The sequence below is a fragment of the Cryptococcus depauperatus genome, chromosome 5 (assembly GCF_001720195.1).
Source record: "Cryptococcus depauperatus CBS 7841 chromosome 5, complete sequence".
In the NCBI taxonomy this organism is placed as follows: Eukaryota; Fungi; Basidiomycota; class Tremellomycetes; order Tremellales; family Cryptococcaceae; genus Cryptococcus; species Cryptococcus depauperatus.
The window spans coordinates 948,618-963,998 of record NC_089472.1 but is presented as its reverse complement, the minus strand read 5'-3'; the positions used below and the strand labels follow the sequence as shown (position 1 = coordinate 963,998).

The 15,381-nt window shown below is 42.7% G+C and overlaps 8 protein-coding genes across 8 annotated transcripts; 4 read left to right on the top strand and 4 right to left on the bottom strand.

The window, feature by feature from the left end:
* Positions 1-183: 183 nt before the first annotated feature.
* On the top strand, positions 184-3,683 carry L203_104503 (uncharacterized protein; the record flags this gene model as incomplete). Its single annotated transcript, XM_066213885.1, has 11 exons — positions 184-230; positions 278-314; positions 379-1,215; positions 1,265-1,426; positions 1,489-1,783; positions 1,836-2,124; positions 2,180-2,257; positions 2,303-2,381; positions 2,433-2,761; positions 2,814-3,606; positions 3,657-3,683. 11 exons carry the CDS (start codon positions 184-186, stop codon positions 3,681-3,683), a joined length of 2,973 nt encoding a protein of 990 aa, XP_066069982.1.
* Positions 3,684-3,817: 134 nt separating this feature from the next.
* On the bottom strand, positions 3,818-4,716 carry L203_104502 (YggS family pyridoxal phosphate enzyme; the record flags this gene model as incomplete). The annotated part of the gene is made up of 3 exons (XM_066213884.1): positions 3,818-4,308; positions 4,357-4,423; positions 4,471-4,716. 3 exons carry the CDS (start codon positions 4,714-4,716, stop codon positions 3,818-3,820), a joined length of 804 nt encoding a protein of 267 aa, XP_066069981.1.
* A 142-nt stretch (positions 4,717-4,858) lies between these two features.
* Positions 4,859-5,633, top strand: L203_104501 (uncharacterized protein; the record flags this gene model as incomplete). Its single annotated transcript, XM_066213883.1, has 2 exons — positions 4,859-4,944; positions 4,988-5,633. 2 exons carry the CDS (start codon positions 4,859-4,861, stop codon positions 5,631-5,633), a joined length of 732 nt encoding a protein of 243 aa, XP_066069980.1.
* Positions 5,634-5,743: 110 nt separating this feature from the next.
* Positions 5,744-6,876, bottom strand: L203_104500 (uncharacterized protein; the record flags this gene model as incomplete). The annotated part of the gene is made up of 6 exons (XM_066213882.1): positions 5,744-5,983; positions 6,036-6,210; positions 6,266-6,446; positions 6,499-6,593; positions 6,654-6,712; positions 6,760-6,876. The coding sequence occupies 6 exons, from the start codon at positions 6,874-6,876 to the stop codon at positions 5,744-5,746; spliced, it is 867 nt and encodes a 288-aa protein (XP_066069979.1).
* A 199-nt stretch (positions 6,877-7,075) lies between these two features.
* On the top strand, positions 7,076-8,021 carry L203_104499 (uncharacterized protein; the record flags this gene model as incomplete). The annotated part of the gene is made up of 5 exons (XM_066213881.1): positions 7,076-7,098; positions 7,157-7,234; positions 7,285-7,425; positions 7,483-7,719; positions 7,799-8,021. The coding sequence occupies 5 exons, from the start codon at positions 7,076-7,078 to the stop codon at positions 8,019-8,021; spliced, it is 702 nt and encodes a 233-aa protein (XP_066069978.1).
* A 709-nt stretch (positions 8,022-8,730) lies between these two features.
* On the bottom strand, positions 8,731-10,412 carry L203_104498 (uncharacterized protein; the record flags this gene model as incomplete). The annotated part of the gene is made up of 6 exons (XM_066213880.1): positions 8,731-9,344; positions 9,477-9,511; positions 9,556-9,670; positions 9,725-9,915; positions 9,979-10,303; positions 10,346-10,412. 6 exons carry the CDS (start codon positions 10,410-10,412, stop codon positions 8,731-8,733), a joined length of 1,347 nt encoding a protein of 448 aa, XP_066069977.1.
* Positions 10,413-10,652: 240 nt separating this feature from the next.
* Positions 10,653-13,613, top strand: L203_104497 (uncharacterized protein; the record flags this gene model as incomplete). Its single annotated transcript, XM_066213879.1, has 16 exons — positions 10,653-10,858; positions 10,915-10,948; positions 11,005-11,120; positions 11,170-11,242; positions 11,289-11,451; positions 11,505-11,790; positions 11,862-12,145; positions 12,192-12,424; positions 12,537-12,656; positions 12,719-12,755; positions 12,809-12,884; positions 12,937-13,076; positions 13,127-13,259; positions 13,310-13,409; positions 13,464-13,476; positions 13,525-13,613. 16 exons carry the CDS (start codon positions 10,653-10,655, stop codon positions 13,611-13,613), a joined length of 2,103 nt encoding a protein of 700 aa, XP_066069976.1.
* A 235-nt stretch (positions 13,614-13,848) lies between these two features.
* L203_104496 (uncharacterized protein) lies at positions 13,849-15,284 on the bottom strand (the record flags this gene model as incomplete). Its single annotated transcript, XM_066213878.1, has 5 exons — positions 13,849-14,014; positions 14,075-14,520; positions 14,575-14,767; positions 14,817-15,043; positions 15,090-15,284. 5 exons carry the CDS (start codon positions 15,282-15,284, stop codon positions 13,849-13,851), a joined length of 1,227 nt encoding a protein of 408 aa, XP_066069975.1.
* Between the last annotated feature and the right edge of the window lie 97 nt (positions 15,285-15,381).

Genomic DNA, 15,381 nt, shown 5'->3' with positions numbered 1-15,381 from the left:
TAGTCGGATGTAATATTATAAGAATGAAAATTGAGGGAAAAGTAATTATTATCATTATCAATTCCATTTGCCATTGTAAAGTCACGTGATTTGCCCAGCCTTCTTGACTTCGGTTGTTTGACCCGACCTTGTTTGTTAATCCAATAGTTGATATCCAATCTTGAAGAGTATAGCTAAATTGAAATGACAGAAGACAAACTAGAGAAATCGAGGAGAGGATATCGTGCATGGTGAGCAATAGCATGCTGGCTGAAAGGCATTGTACTGAACTATGTAGTCTTCACTGTCGATCTCGTAAAGCAAAATGTGATCTGGTACGCATTTTATTATTTCATGCACAGGGAGAACCATTCTAAAGGAGCTAACTCGCTTCTATAGGGTAACATTGATGCTCCGTCATCTCCTCCTTGTAGTCGGTGCAAACGCGAGTCCAGAGAGTGTATGTTTGCTCCTTCTCGCCGAGGAGGTAACAACAGGAAACGACCCCGCATGTCTTCTGAAGATGGCCATTTAAAGCTTGAAGGAGAGTCGACTGGACAGTATGAGCCATCTACTGCCCAAATGCCAACCTCAAACGTAAGGCATCCTCTGCAGACATTCCCTTATCCCTATCCGCCTCCTGCTCATCCTCGTCATCCTCCTTTACAGAGTTTCTCCAGGCTTTCTCCTCCTCCTCTGTTGAGACACACGCCTTACTACGGTCATGATTCATCCAGTGCTCACTCGTCGCCAACTACGGATTTTCCTGATCAAGCCGCATCTCAAGGCAGGCGGTCCGCTTTATCCAAACCTCAACCATATCATCCACCATCGGTGGAGCCCTCAAAGTCTTCGCCTTCACCCAAGTGCCGTCGCATGCAAGTCATCCCACCACTGCGTGCTTCGGATCCGAGTAGTATTGTTGTAGCGGACATGCGCAACGAAAGTGATGCCTTGCAGATTCTCGCGCTTGCTAGTGGCCAGGCGGCGAGCAGGGAAGACGATGACATCAGGGTTGATGAAGCAAAGCCACATGCTATTCCACAAGCTACTAGAGGTACTGTGCCATTTGAAGAGACCACCCAGTCACCAGTAGGAAGAGCACTTTCCCCCAGGCCAGAGGAGAAGGGGGCAAAGGGATTGTCACAGTTTCCCTTGGTCAAGATGGGAATTTTGACGAAAAAGCAGATGTTTTCACTTGTAAATTTGTTTTTCAAATGTCATCATCATTTCTTTGTGGGCATCAATTTGTACAGGTATGGTTTATTATTGATCTTTGGCGTAGCCAATCATACCTTCCGCTATAATTCCTCGTACGATGGAACAGTTGGCAACATTTGGACAGAACGAGAAATACTTATTGACGGCTTTCGTCATTATAGCAAGTCGAGTGGACAATGATCCTGGGATGCGAATAATACATGATAGATCATGGGCAGTTATGAGAGTGAGCTTACATTCAAATTCTGAAGGAGATGAGAATGGTTTCAAATTGATGATTGCCAACAGAAATGGATCTCCAAAGTTCAGTGTCTTGGTGAACCGCCTACAGTAGGGCTTGTTGAGTCTCTTCTCCTTTTGGCAGAGAACCTTCCTCGTTTCCCCAAAGATTCTCTATTCAATGATCCGACCGATTCCGGAACGATAGAAGAGCCTCACGGCTCAGAAAACAGACAAGCTTGGCAAATGATTGGTTTGGCTGTGAGAAGTGCATACGAGATAGGTTTGGACAAGCTGGGATTACAATTGATACCAGAATCCGATCGGACCCTGGAAGTCGAAAGAGCCACATTGGCTTGGGTGTGTAGGTGTATTTCTTGCTGGATGTGTCGATACGATGAGCTGATATCGGCAAGATTGCTATCTTTTTGACAGACACGTCTCGATTCGATTAGGCAAAGGTTTTTGGACCCGAGGCGGGGCTGTATGTTTTCGAGGATACTCGTCGTCCGCTCAAACTGGTCCTGCCGCGGCTCTTGTCAATTTTCCTTTTTTGCGAGAGATCAAAGATGGCGATCCTGGGGGCGAGTCGCCGCAAGATGATTTGGGAAGCCTAGTGCAGGCTTATCTGGAGCTGACAATGATGATGAGTAATGCGCATGATGTTCTTTATCCCAATGTCGCAAGGACGAGGTCACTTGTAGCGTAAGTATTTTCGTTAAGCTTTTTAAAGATAGCCAACAGACTGATGTCTTTGCAGTTACGGTGAGTATTTCAAGTATATCGACGAGATGGCGAGATCACTGGATGGTTTTAAGATTCTTTGGAGACATAAAAAGTATGTGATCAAAATCATGATACTCTAACTTATTTGAATAAACAGGTGGAGGCTTTTTCCTTTGACAGATACGGTTTGGGTCATGTTTTACTATATTCAACTCTACATCTGCGCCTTCAGTTTTGTGAGCCGTCTCTTTCTTTTATAGATGGTGCCGCATTTGACAAGCTTTTAGCAAGCACACGTTGAACGAGCCACTATTCGGGGTGAAGAAGAGTACAGAATCTTGGAACAACAGTACCAAGCAAAAGGAAATACTTCCAAGCCTGCTCGTCCTTCACTCAGTCTCTTCCCCCGTGGCGCTGCCCAAAGTCCTGACGCAAGATACATATTTCAAATGTGCGATGCAGCAAGAGAATTGATCCATATATGCGTGTATAATCTTTACCCAGGAGGAGCATTGCCTTACCTGCCTTCGAGATTTTTGCTTTGGTTCACTTATGGGGCAATTGTCTTGCTGAAAGCCATATACTCAGGGGCAATGTTGAGAGCAGATCACAAGAGGTGCGATGCATTTTTTTTTCTCAAAATGAATCCAGCTCAATTTAAATTGCAGGACTCTAGACCTCATTGATGGGTTATGTACATGCTTCGCTCAGTGCTCAGATGATGATGAATTTCCTGCTGTGCGTTATGGTAGACAGCTTGAAGCGCTAAGAAAAAAGCTTGCCGGGTTGTCTAATCCTTCGGAAACACAAAGCCCTAATGGCTCTCAGACATTCACGCTGCCTAAATCACAGCACCAACATGCAGCGAAGGTCACAGATAGCTTTACAACTGACACGGGTTCTCCCCATTCTCACACAAGTATTGCTCCTTATGAAGACAATGTCGCGAGCGATTCATCGCAACCCATGGCGTGGCAAACTGGAAATAGAAATGGGAAAGCAGATACTGCAGATGGCGAACCAACGGCAGATACTACGAATTGGCAGTTGCCGACAACACACCAATATACCCAACCCATAACATTTCCCTACCCTGCCACACCCAATACTTCTATGCCTCTTTCTTCTTTAGGGCATGCTCCTGTGCCTCACCATCACATTACGGTACAAACCCAGCCTTATGTTGCTCCTCCACACCAGCAACCATTTATGGAATTTGGAGTTGCTCAGTCTTCAAACGGCCTCAATGTGGGAATGAATGACCAACAAAGTAACTTGGGATTTGTGACTTTGGAAGACTGGTTTGGGTTCACTCAGGCAGGAACGGTAAACGGGGGAGGAACGCAAGTGCATGGACATGAAGCCCATGGACCGGATCACATAGGTGATGGTGATCCTATGGGATTGGCTGGCGTTGGCCTAGACCTTCAAGATTTTTGGATGAATGTTGGTCCAGGCGAGGTGAGCTCATGAATGTCCTCCTGCTTCGACTACTGATGAGATTATTACAGGCTCAGGGAGGTTTTCCTTTCCGTTAATGAAATTAATAAGAAAAAAGTGCTGTTTTTTTGTTATATACCTTTATAATATGAGATTGTAAAGCAAAGACAATGGTGAAGAATTGTATAATCATGAATTGTCGATGAATATATCAGTTCTAATATGCGTATCCTCACGTTTGGGGATTTTTCTTCAGTCTTTCTCCGAATATTCTTGTTCCAACTCTTATACTACTGCTTCCGTCTTTTACAGCTTGGATAAAGTCCGCGCTCATACCCATACTCAATTCCATATCTTCGCTCTTTAGTGCGTTGGTAATATCTCGCTGTGAGAGTATTTTAGCAAGTTCAGACCGAGTACGTTTGAGACATTCAAAATCGGGATTGGGTTTTGTTGGATCATGAGAGGCATCCCAGGATCCAATTGTCATGAGACCCAATAACTTAAGCCTAGGACAGTGTTCGATCACATGGATTGCAAGGTTCACAAGTTCTTCAGAGTTTCCAGGCAAAGGGGGAAGGCCTGACTTTGAATCTTCTCCAGATGTGTTGACTTGTAGGTAAACGTTTAATCGAGAGGTACGTAATGGCGAAAGGTTGCGTTGGAGAAGATCGGCGACTTTCTGAGAAGAGAGGGTTTCCAGAACGAATAAATTCGGAATGGCTGGATTTGCGTTAGTGTGTGTGCTTCCTCCAAATGCGCCAAACGAACCAGCAGCAAGTTTGGCCTTGTTGCTTTGCAGTGCGCCTATAAAATGCCAGTTGATATCGCTAGGTAACTTTGAGGTGCATTAACACTTATCCTGTTTAGAGACACAAAACATACTGCTTGCGACTTGTCTACCATTTCCTGGATATAGTTTTCTCCAAAATGACGATGACCAGCATCGTAAAGGGCCTTTATATCTGAAGCAGGCTTGAGTTTGGAGACTGCTACCAAACGCGGTTGAGTAGTAGTAGCTACAGCATCGGCAATATCTTCCTTTACAGCTCGTATATTGCCCTCGAGCTCTGCTGCTCTTTCCAAGGTATACTGTAGCGACATGACTCGGCGGGACAAATGGATGTTCATTACAAAAGTTAAAGACAAATGTTGATAATATGAAAGTAGATGAGTGTTAAATCACGTGATTTCAAGATATCACTTCCAAAATCGCCTTTTTATCATTATTTATTTTGTTCTATTATCACTGTTTTAGCTTTGACATTAATCAATGTTTGTAATGGCTCTTTACTCCCGTTCATTCTTGTCAATTAGTTCTTCTTTACGCCCAGCAACAGCTTCTTCTCGCTGTATAGCGTACGCGAATTCTTTTTCACATGGCTCTGCTAACTCTGACTAGTACAACCTCCTCCATTCTCCATAGCCAAACCAAGAATTCAGAATCAAACCTTTCAGTCTCACTAAATGGCCTGAAAGTACTTTCTTTCCCACGCATAACGCCTCATTCACCCACCCATGGTGTTCATGTAGCTACGCTTCATCTACAAGCTTATCATCCATTTAATCTCGACCTCATGTCCCAATTTGCGGTGCACTCGGCTCATTCATTAGGCATACCTTCAAGCCTACCTGCGTTCCTACCAAAAGAGAAGAGTCTGTATACTGTACTCAAAAGTCCCTTCGTAAAGAAAAAGGCCCAGGAAAACTTTGAGCGTCGAACACACAAGAGAGCCGTTAAAATCTATGACGCAGATCGCGAAGCAGTGGATCTTTGGTTGAGATATCTAAGACAGAATGGATTGCCAGGTGTTGGAATGAAGGCGTACATTCACGACTATGTCGAATACGGGTTTGGCAGAAAGGAGACAGAGGGAAAGAATGAGATCACAATAGAAGTTGAGGCTGACAGAATTAAGCAAGCGGCCGATGACTTGGTGAAAGCTTTGAGTGAGGGAGAAATTGACCATGCTGAAAAGAAGGCAAACACCGCTGAGGTTGGAAGGGACACGGAAAAAGTTCATGTTGCAGGGAACAGCACAATATAGTACCACAATGTCAACTTCGGGCTTCTATTAAATGGCTGCATGGTGAAAAATTTGTACAACATCATTAAATCACTAGACAAAATATTCTGTGGCTGAAGCATTACACTTTATTATGTCAAACCACCTTCATCCTCTTCCAAGGCTTTCTTGATTTTCAACAGTACTCCAGTTTTCCAATTATCCAACTTCGTCACTTGATCATATTGATACAATGCCGCTGTGAATCTCTCTGGATCGGCTTCCTCACAAGAATCCATGAGCTCTTTGGCAAATTTGGCTTCGCGTGTAGAAGGAAACGTGACATCTTTTTGAGAAAAGTCGTCTAATAACTTTTGAGTTGTTACGAGGTCCTACATCCGCATCAGCATACAGTTCATGATACATAACTAACAAAATACTTACGCCCATGGCCATCGAACACATAAGAGCTCGCAACCAAAATTCCTTGACGGAATACTTGGTCAGTGTGCTAGTCAAACTCCAATCGGCAACAATTTGATATAATTCCATAGACTTTTGAAAGTCCCCAAGTTCGGCAGATATCTCGGCAGCCTGTTGATAGCATTGATTGGCAGTACTACATCCAAAAACAAGGCGATTAGTAGATTTGGGAGTAGGACTAGTATACTTACGCATTGGCGTCTTCTTGCTTGTACCAATCTCCAGCTCGAGCAAAACTTTCTCTGGCTTTTTCGAGGTCGATTCCATCTTGGGCATAGATTTGAGCAATTTCCTTTTCTCTATCAGCCGCCTGTCTGAATAATCCAGCTTCTAGCAAGAGCTTGATGGTTTGATGCAGCGCGGTCACAGCAGCTGAATCGAGATGAGTATGCATCTAATGCCTTTTTGATGAGCAGCGACAAACCTTCAGGGTTACATTTTTTGAATGACTTGGCCGCATTCCAATAAGCATTCATAGCGTCATTGCTTTCTTTCGCCTGAAGGCGACATGTCGCTTCTCTGTTGATAAACATAAGACATTAGCCTTCACCAAACAATATTGGACTAAGATGAACAAACCTTTCGTATGCCAAGCCAGATTCCTGCCATTTGTTTTCAATCTTGAACGCCACAGCGGCCTAGAAGAACATCAACCTCTCAAGAAACAAAGTATCAGAGAGCTAACCTGCTGAAAGAGATCGCCTGCTTCCTCCCATTTTGAGGAACTGCTGCTGAACCACCCAACGGATGAACCTGCTTTTTTCTCTGCTTTAGCCAAAAGATCTTGTGCACGGGATGGCATGATGTCTTTGAATGTCAGAATATATATTAGGTATGCAAACTATAACACAAAAATGAATGACGTCTTAAAAAAGATACTGCTAGCAAGTTCGGGCATTTTCGGCGTATCCCGTCGATGCAGTGGGTGGCGGGAGTATAATTACTAAGACTTGTTTTTTTTTTTAATTTCTACTTTTATATCTTCAAAAACAATAACAAAAATGTCCAATCTATCAAACATTTTGTGAGTTGGCGCTTCTGATGACAACGTATACCATTGGCTAATGCAGAATGCCATATAGCGGGACTGAACAAGACCGTATAAACTGCTCTTTCTACTTGAAAATTGGTGCTTGCAGACATGGTGATAGATGTTCTAGGTGAGTAGATGAACCATCCGTAATTGTTAACTTTACTGACTTGTGCTTAGAAAACACATCAAACCACAGTTTTCGCAGACCATCGTCCTCCACAATGTGTACAATAATCCAGGTCATACTCCTGAAGGTCAAAGTATGACAAATGAAGAGCTGCAGGCAGATTTCGATAGGTTTTATGAAGACTTTTTCATGTACGTTCCCTTCTTTTGAAGGCATTTTAAAACATACAAGCTAATGGTCCTGTGCAGTGAATTAGCCAAGTATGGAAATCTGTTGGAAATGATTGTCTGTGACAATGTTGGAGACCATCTTCTTGGTAACGTCTATGCCCGATTTGAATTCGAAGCAGAAGCCTCTCGCGCGGTACAGGACCTAAACAATCGATGGTACGCCATGAGACCATTGAACGCCGAATTGTCGCCTGTGACAGATTTCCGAGAGAGTTGTTGCAGACAAAATGAGTTGGGAGAATGTCAGCGTGAGGGGTAAGTGATTCCATTCTGCTTACTGTGTACTGCTTTGTATTTTGTTTGCAGACAAATACTGACATGGCCCACTCAACAGCTTCTGCAACTTCATGCACCTCTGTCACCCCACAAAAACACTCGTGCAAGGACTTCAAGCCTCGCAAAGAGTCTCGAGAAGACGGGCTAAGCGTCAAGCAGCGGATGCTAATGGTGGCGGAGATATGGGTTGGACGCCTGGAGCCGTCGGGGGCCCTGATGTGGGATGGATGCCACCAGTAGAGACATCTGGAAATTTTGGATGGATGCCTGGAAGAGTATAAGAATGGTTAGCATAAGTGAATTTTTGTATAAGTTTGTAGGCCAGAGCATAGGCGACACGACGTGCATGGGTTTACCTACAGTTTCTCGATCGTATTTAGAAGGAACTTTGACCTGACTGGTGCTCTGGAGGTTGTGCATTATAATAAGCGCACAGATTTTGGATAAACAAAGTATAAGCATAACTTTGATGCATATATGTATCGCAGCATCTAACAAGAAAGAGTGTTTACAAACGGCGATGTCTATCTCTATTTCAAGCGCTGATGCATAAATTTCCCTTGTATATTGGCAAGGTGAAATATCAAAGAACTTTTATTATTGAGTCAAGTCATATTCGTTTAATTAGAAGACTGAAATGAAAATGCTTTTCCTTAAAGAAAATGCCAATTTTTACGATTTTCAACCCCTGTACGTTGTGAGGTCAATAACAGATCATAGAGCCGCAGACAAAATATTATTCCTAGTCTCTTCCAAAGCTCGTCTCTAATATCTGTCATTTTAGCCTGTATACATTGATGATTTACTGCTTGCTTCACTAACAAATTAATGTCCATCTTTGCATTCTCAAAATATCGTTCGCATAACATTGTGACAAGATTACAAAGTGATGTAGAAACAACCGTGAAACATTGCGTAGGTTAATTCTTTATTAAAATATTTGTCCGTGGACAAGGGCAATAATATCAGTAGAAATCCCTTGCTTACCATCTACAATTCTTGGTTTCCTCGTTGTCCATTCTCTCCATACTCTTCATCGCTCTCCTCTTCGTCTTCGGACTCGTTGCTTTCCGCGCTGTTATCCTCGTCTTCATCGGATAAGAGTAACCCAGGTGAGCCTTGGTCAAATTCAATGAATTCGTTCTGCTCCTCAAATCCTCTCGGAGCAGTAAGGATTTTGCCCTTTTTGTCGTTGGACTCTTCTTTGGGTTGAATGAGAACTCTTCCTTTCTCCGCCCGCAAAGTATGTCTGAACCTGCACCGATCTTTTCTAGGGCATTTGCCTGTCGACCAAAATTCCGGACAATCCCAAGAATGTAGTCCGGTACATGAACCTTCTTCTCTGTCGCACCAACCAATAAACGCAAAATCTTCACATATAGGGGCATCGCTAGAAACCTTAACATGCGGATAAGGGCAGCCGGGAAAGGTACAGTTCGTGTAGAGTTGGAATCGAGCGCACGAAGGAGTATTGTGGGCAGATGGCGAATGGGATAGAGGACAGAGAGAATCCAATTCGCATCGTCCCTGCAGAAATTTTGAGCATATGGCAACGCGAGTAGGATCGTGAATGTATTTGCAAATATGTGCTTTGTGACAGCGGCCTGTAATAGAATGAGGCAAACAGAAGAATATTTTACCAATAAGCAAAATTCAGCATCATCAAAACAATGACACGGAATAGGTTTCAAAACAAGTCAATGTTAGTTGGTCTAGATGTATCCAAGTAGACGCACCTGTCTTGGTATAGGAAGGACATAGACGATTCGTTCTAGCATTGTTAATATGCAGTCAGAAGTTTTCAAACATACTCACGCGGTTTTTAAAGGCAAGAGTTCACCATTGAGCTGAAATTTGTAGTTGATATCAAGTACTTTGACAACTTTTCTATTATCAATATACCACTCCAAGGGGTTAGGCGATGGTAAGTCTGTCACACTCATCAGCACAGCTTCTTTGCCATTATCATTAAATTATCGTTTACCCTCTGAACGCTTCAGTCCTTTTCCACCAGGCATAAATTCGAAAAATACTCCGTTGATGGTAACACGCGGTGTTCCACCTGGGACAAGACTTGGAAAAGCCTTGACAGCCAACTTGGGTCGCTTTGGCTTTATTGGACGCTTCGCAAAGTGAACGGTAGACGAGCCGCTCTGTGCATTGCTAAGTTCGGTCCTAATTGTTGAAAGTTCAGTAGGGCCTCAAGTCAAGCCAACAGTATAAACTAAGAAGACGAACCACTTCTCAACAGTCATCAAACTCTTGTTGCCGGTTCGCTGGTTTTTGGCCCACCTTAAAAGGTTCGGTTGCGCTGAAGAAGACCCAACATCTTCAAGTTCCCCTTGTTCGTTGATTGTAGCTGTTAATAGTTGATGTTGCGGATTGATGGTATTTGCTGAAGATACAGGCGTCGTTGGGTATGCCCGGTTCTGTGAACGTAAATCAAGAGAATAGCTGCCCCGCCCGCGACCTCTTCCTCTTACAACGCCACTGGATCTTCCTCTTGAATATGCTTTGTAAGGTTTATACGAAGTAGTTGATGCTGCGCGGCGAGAGATGGCCCCTGATACATGATGAATTATTGCCACCACAAAGCCAGACATACCTGATAATCTTGCAATTTCCTGTTGCAACTGCAATTTTTTCTTTTCAGCTTCAGTCAAGGATGACATTATAGGTGATAATGTAGAAAAGAAATGTTGATTAGAAAGAAATGGGTTGATAAGAAATACGGATTAATTTACACGTGTTTATTTCCGAAAGTGGCAAGTTTATCAAACAGTAGTAAAGCAATTTGGCTGATGTCAGCTATTGTTCTAATATCTGCGGGCCCAAACACCGGCCTTATGCACATATATAGAGATGGACTTTGCGAGTTCAAATTTAATCCCTTTTTATCTTTCAAAAACATCATGTTCTTTTCAGACGACCTACTAACCAGTAAAAAAGGCAGCTTTGGCATTATATGGCTTATGGCTACTTTGGGACCACGCAGTAAGAAGATTACTCGCAAGCAATTGGCAGCTGTGGATCTTGCGAAGACTTGTAGTCTTATAGCCCAGCCACCAGAACCAATGGCGCTGAGACTTAGCGGCGCCCTGCTGGTCGGCATTGCAAGGTAAGTTGTGAATTCGGTGAATCACGAAGGATATTGTCCTGACAATCGGGAGCAAGGGTATACAACCAAAGCTTTGAGATATTCTATGCAGTAAGAACGCATGGGTACGAAAAGGCCTGTCATGTCAACTGAGACTTAGACTTGAGGATGTTAATACCTTCCATACCAACCTCAGACGGTCTATTGCAACTGATTTCACCTCCGCGGGAAGTTTTGCAGCTACCAACAGTGCCATAGAGCTTTCAGGAAGCGGGAAAAGCAAGTGAGTTAAGCTCAGGGTCTGATTCCGATAGGCGTTAATGATAAGAAAGACCAGAGCAGATAACAGTAGGAGGAACTGAGTTTAATTGGGACGCGGACTGGAACGATGAATTTGCAAACATCGTCTGTGTTAAAGTATTCAAAGGTTAAAGAGCTGAAGTAATCATAGAATTGGAATAATCCTACTCTTTGTGGACGTAAACGACGGGCTTCATCAGTACTTTCCTCCTCCCAAGCCACTCCCCAATCTCAATTACATGAGTTCAATCAAGAAAATGAAGAAGAAGAGGGGTATGAATCAGAAGTAGGCAGACAAATGAAACGTAAAAAATGTGGGCTATGTGGCGCTTCTATCTATAGAAAAATGCGTTTATTAAGTCATTAGATTCTGCGCCACCGTCAGTCAACACTTTGCAACGTACCCCTCTCCATGCTTATCCTCTCTCCAATCATTTGTACTCTGGACCCGATCTTGACTTTGCTCCCGGTGGAGAGGTTGATCTTGGTCTCGATCTAAATTTTGATGCTCCAGGAGACACAAACGATAGTTTTTCTGGTCCAAATGGAAGGGAGCTTGAAATGCCACTGATACCCATGGGTGATGGTGATTATGGTATGAACATTGACATGGGTACTGGATGGGATTTACCTGCTATGGGACTAAATGACGAGTACGTACATCTTTATTTTCTAACTTGGTTCATGCCTGCAATGAAAAAGCTGATGAATAAATTTGCGTTAGCCCAGCCATTGGTGATAATGCTGCTTCTGTCAACCACCTCAACAGACAAGGATCTGTTGAGACAGTTGAACAGGAATTAGAAATCAGGAATCAAAAAAACAGAAAGGTGAAAAAAGTCTCATTTGATAAATCCTTAGAGATTTCTCAAGTGGAAGACATTAATGCGAGAATGTTTTACAAAGACAAAATGATCAAAGACAGACAAGAGGCACGCGAGAAGGAAGATGAAAAGCAACTATCACTCTGGGCTGAAAGAATGGTGAGCGGAGCCGGTGGCCTGCAATGTGTGTTGCTTGAATTTGATCATATGTTATACTGATAGTTTAAAAGTTTTTGAGCCAATAATGAACGAATGGTTTAGCTCCCTCACCAGAGTTTCCAAATTCAAATGGCAGCAAGATCTAAATCACCGCAAACAAGGGAAGGAGATACATAATGATCAAGACCTAGATAAAGATCTTGATAACAACAGAGAAATGAGAAACTGGTTTGGATCTCCTCCCGTAGCACAGCCAGACGCATACGATGTTGTTGGTGGTATGGACGATTTTGGAGCAGATCAGGTGAGTGCTCTTATTACAACCTCAAAAAACCAACAATTAACTTCCCTTGCAGCCTCAGGTAATTCTATTTCCAAATCCTCACCATCTTTGGGGCTGACATATTCTATGCAAGGCTTATAATGATGATTCTGGAAAGCAGGTCGGATACAGAGAGCAAAGCCTTGAAAACGGGAGTGAACAACTCGAAATTGAGTATGCAAGACGAGAGACTATTAGCAACGGCAACTTGCCTGTAGGTTCCCGTATCAGTACAACTGACTATTGTTGACTTGAATCGCTTGTTTGTGTTAAAAGTGGGAAACAGGTGCTCGTGCAGGCAGTTACACTCCTGGTATTTGCCTCCTACTCTTGCGAATGACAATGTACTAACATTGTCTACTGAAGGGTTTCCTGATTTTGCTGACACGTCTTTTACACCTGGCTCTCTCAGATATAGTTTGATGACTCCACAAGAGCTAAGGTACATATGTGCCCGTGACAATGCAATAAATATCGCTGATTTTGCGACTCAGAATGCGTCAGAATAGTCTTTCTGGCTCTCACAACAGAATCATGGCTCGTCATCGTCGCATACGCTCTTCTTCTCTATTAAGTGACCGTCCAGATGATGATCCTTTGATGCTTGCTCCTGCTCCAGAGGACAGCCTTGAACGTGAGTAAGGAATAGTAAGAGAGTAATTTTTTCTAATGTGATTGGTATAGTTCCACTTGGAGAAATGGACCTAGAACAGATGTTACCAACAGAAACGCAGCAAGCACGCCTTGCCGATCTTCCTGAGGCGTTCAAACCAGAAATGCTAGCTACATTGGAGAAGCAATGTCGCGACTTTTTTATGTACACACATTGCCATTCGTGACTTAATATAAAAACTGACGCCGAAGCAGATATATCGAAAAGAGAATGGTCGCTTTACAAAAAGAAAACGTAGAGTTTGAAGAGCTGGTACCAATTACGAGTGGAAAACATATTGCCGCTATTGCCTTCGTAAGTCACGTTCAATTTATTAAACTAGAATAATCAATGACAATTTGCGACAAGTATGATTGCCTCAGTAAGTAATATTTTTTCTATCTGATGAATGTTAATTAAAGGATTTTAGCGCTTGCAACAAAAAAGGTCGTCAATGTCCATCAATTAGAGTCTTGGGGGGAAATTGACGTCGAATTTGCCGTTAGTCAAATTGAATAAGTCTCTCGAAACAAAGACTCTTGGTAGAAATTAGTGCAAAAGCAGGGAAAATAGGGAAGAATTGAGTATAGCTTACTAATACCGATGGTTGTGCCGAATATCGTAGAGGTAGAAATTATGCTCGTCCTTGTAAAAATGTTATGTTTATGCTATGCATTAAATTATGTACAATACAATTTGACATCTCTTACAACGAGCTTTTTGGTCAGCAAAATCCCTTTCTAGTCCGTTAAGGTTAACTTTGGGCAACATCAGTTTCTTGGGCTTCGTTTTTTGAATCAGCAGGAATAGTGCCGCCGAAAAAAACATCATTTTCCATAGCAGAGGCTTGGGCTCTTAGGCTTTTGGCAACCTTGTCTGCCTTTTCAGCGGTTTCTTTCTCCTGTTTTCTTCTAATATAACTACATTCCCATTTAGTTTACAGAAACTCTTGACCTTACGTCCACAGATCACCAACTTACAGAGCGGTGCCAGGAATCTTTTCAGGATTGGTACATTGTCTCAGACGTTTGTCAATTTCTTTAACTTTTTTCAAATCAATATCACCTTCGGTAGAAGAGATCATTTCTTGAATTTGATCCAGAATTTCAAGGAGACGGCTTCTCGTCAAGCCATACAGAGGATATTGATAGCTGTCGTTTAAAGTTCCTTCGTCTTCTCTGTCATCTTTCTCCGAACTTTTGTCATCTGTCATACCATTAGGAATGCCAGTATTGGAAAATGCAGTTGTATACCGTTGCTCTAGGAATGATTCTACCAACATCTTGTCGGCCATTCTCCAACACGCTAATGAAATTTGAGAGGGTGTGAATATGAGCTCTGCATCCGTGAGATAAGATATTGAAAGGTGGTTGAGGGCAATGGGTAGTGCTTTCAGTATCATCTCTGTCGGAGGATCTGATTGATCCTACGTGCCCATGTTTCAGAATGCTTCCTATACAATCAAAGATAAAGGGCTTACCTGCAGTTCAAGACCCCAGCCTCTAAGAGGTTCATGAGGGCCTCTGACCCAAAATTCAAATCCTAGACTCTGGGCAACCAAGAATTCTTTTTCGAGAACATCATCCGCCGAGAGCTTGGGTATTTTGGAGACAAACACGTCCACAGGAATAGGAAAGTTTGTTGTCTTGGCTGCCAAAAAGAGGCATGTTGGCCTGTTTGTTGAAATCAGTTTACAACAAGAAAAACAAGAGATGGGCCAACATGATTATTTTTGGATGCCATTCCATGACACTGTTCTTCAAATAGAATCTCTTGACATAGCTAATAGCTGTCGATTCGACAGCCTCTGATAATCCAAAGCCTTGACGGCAAATTTTTGAGACTTGTAAGCAGTAAAATCGTAACAACAGCAACTCATCCGCCACTGTCAGATAGGTCGTGGATGGTGGAGGATCTGGTATATCATGACCAAGGGATTTTTGAGCTTTCTAAACCGTAATATAGCTTTGAAAAACCTAGTTGCGTTGAGCTCACCTTTTCAAGTTCAGTATTTCTTTTTGCAACCTCCACAGACTTGGAATTTAATTCTGATCGCAGCGTCTCCAATGCTGCCAGCGAAAAGCGCCAGTGCTTGAATTGGCTAGACTCGTGAAATGGAGATAGCCCCGGAGCAAGAGTTAGCTGGGATGTTAATGCTTCTGTTTTTGGAGAATTTGTTTGGTCTGGCATGGATGATGTAAATAACAAATAAAAATCTATACATTTATAACGATTGTGTTAAGTTCGGAAGAAAAAAATGATGATGTCAACTTTGTTGTCATCTCGT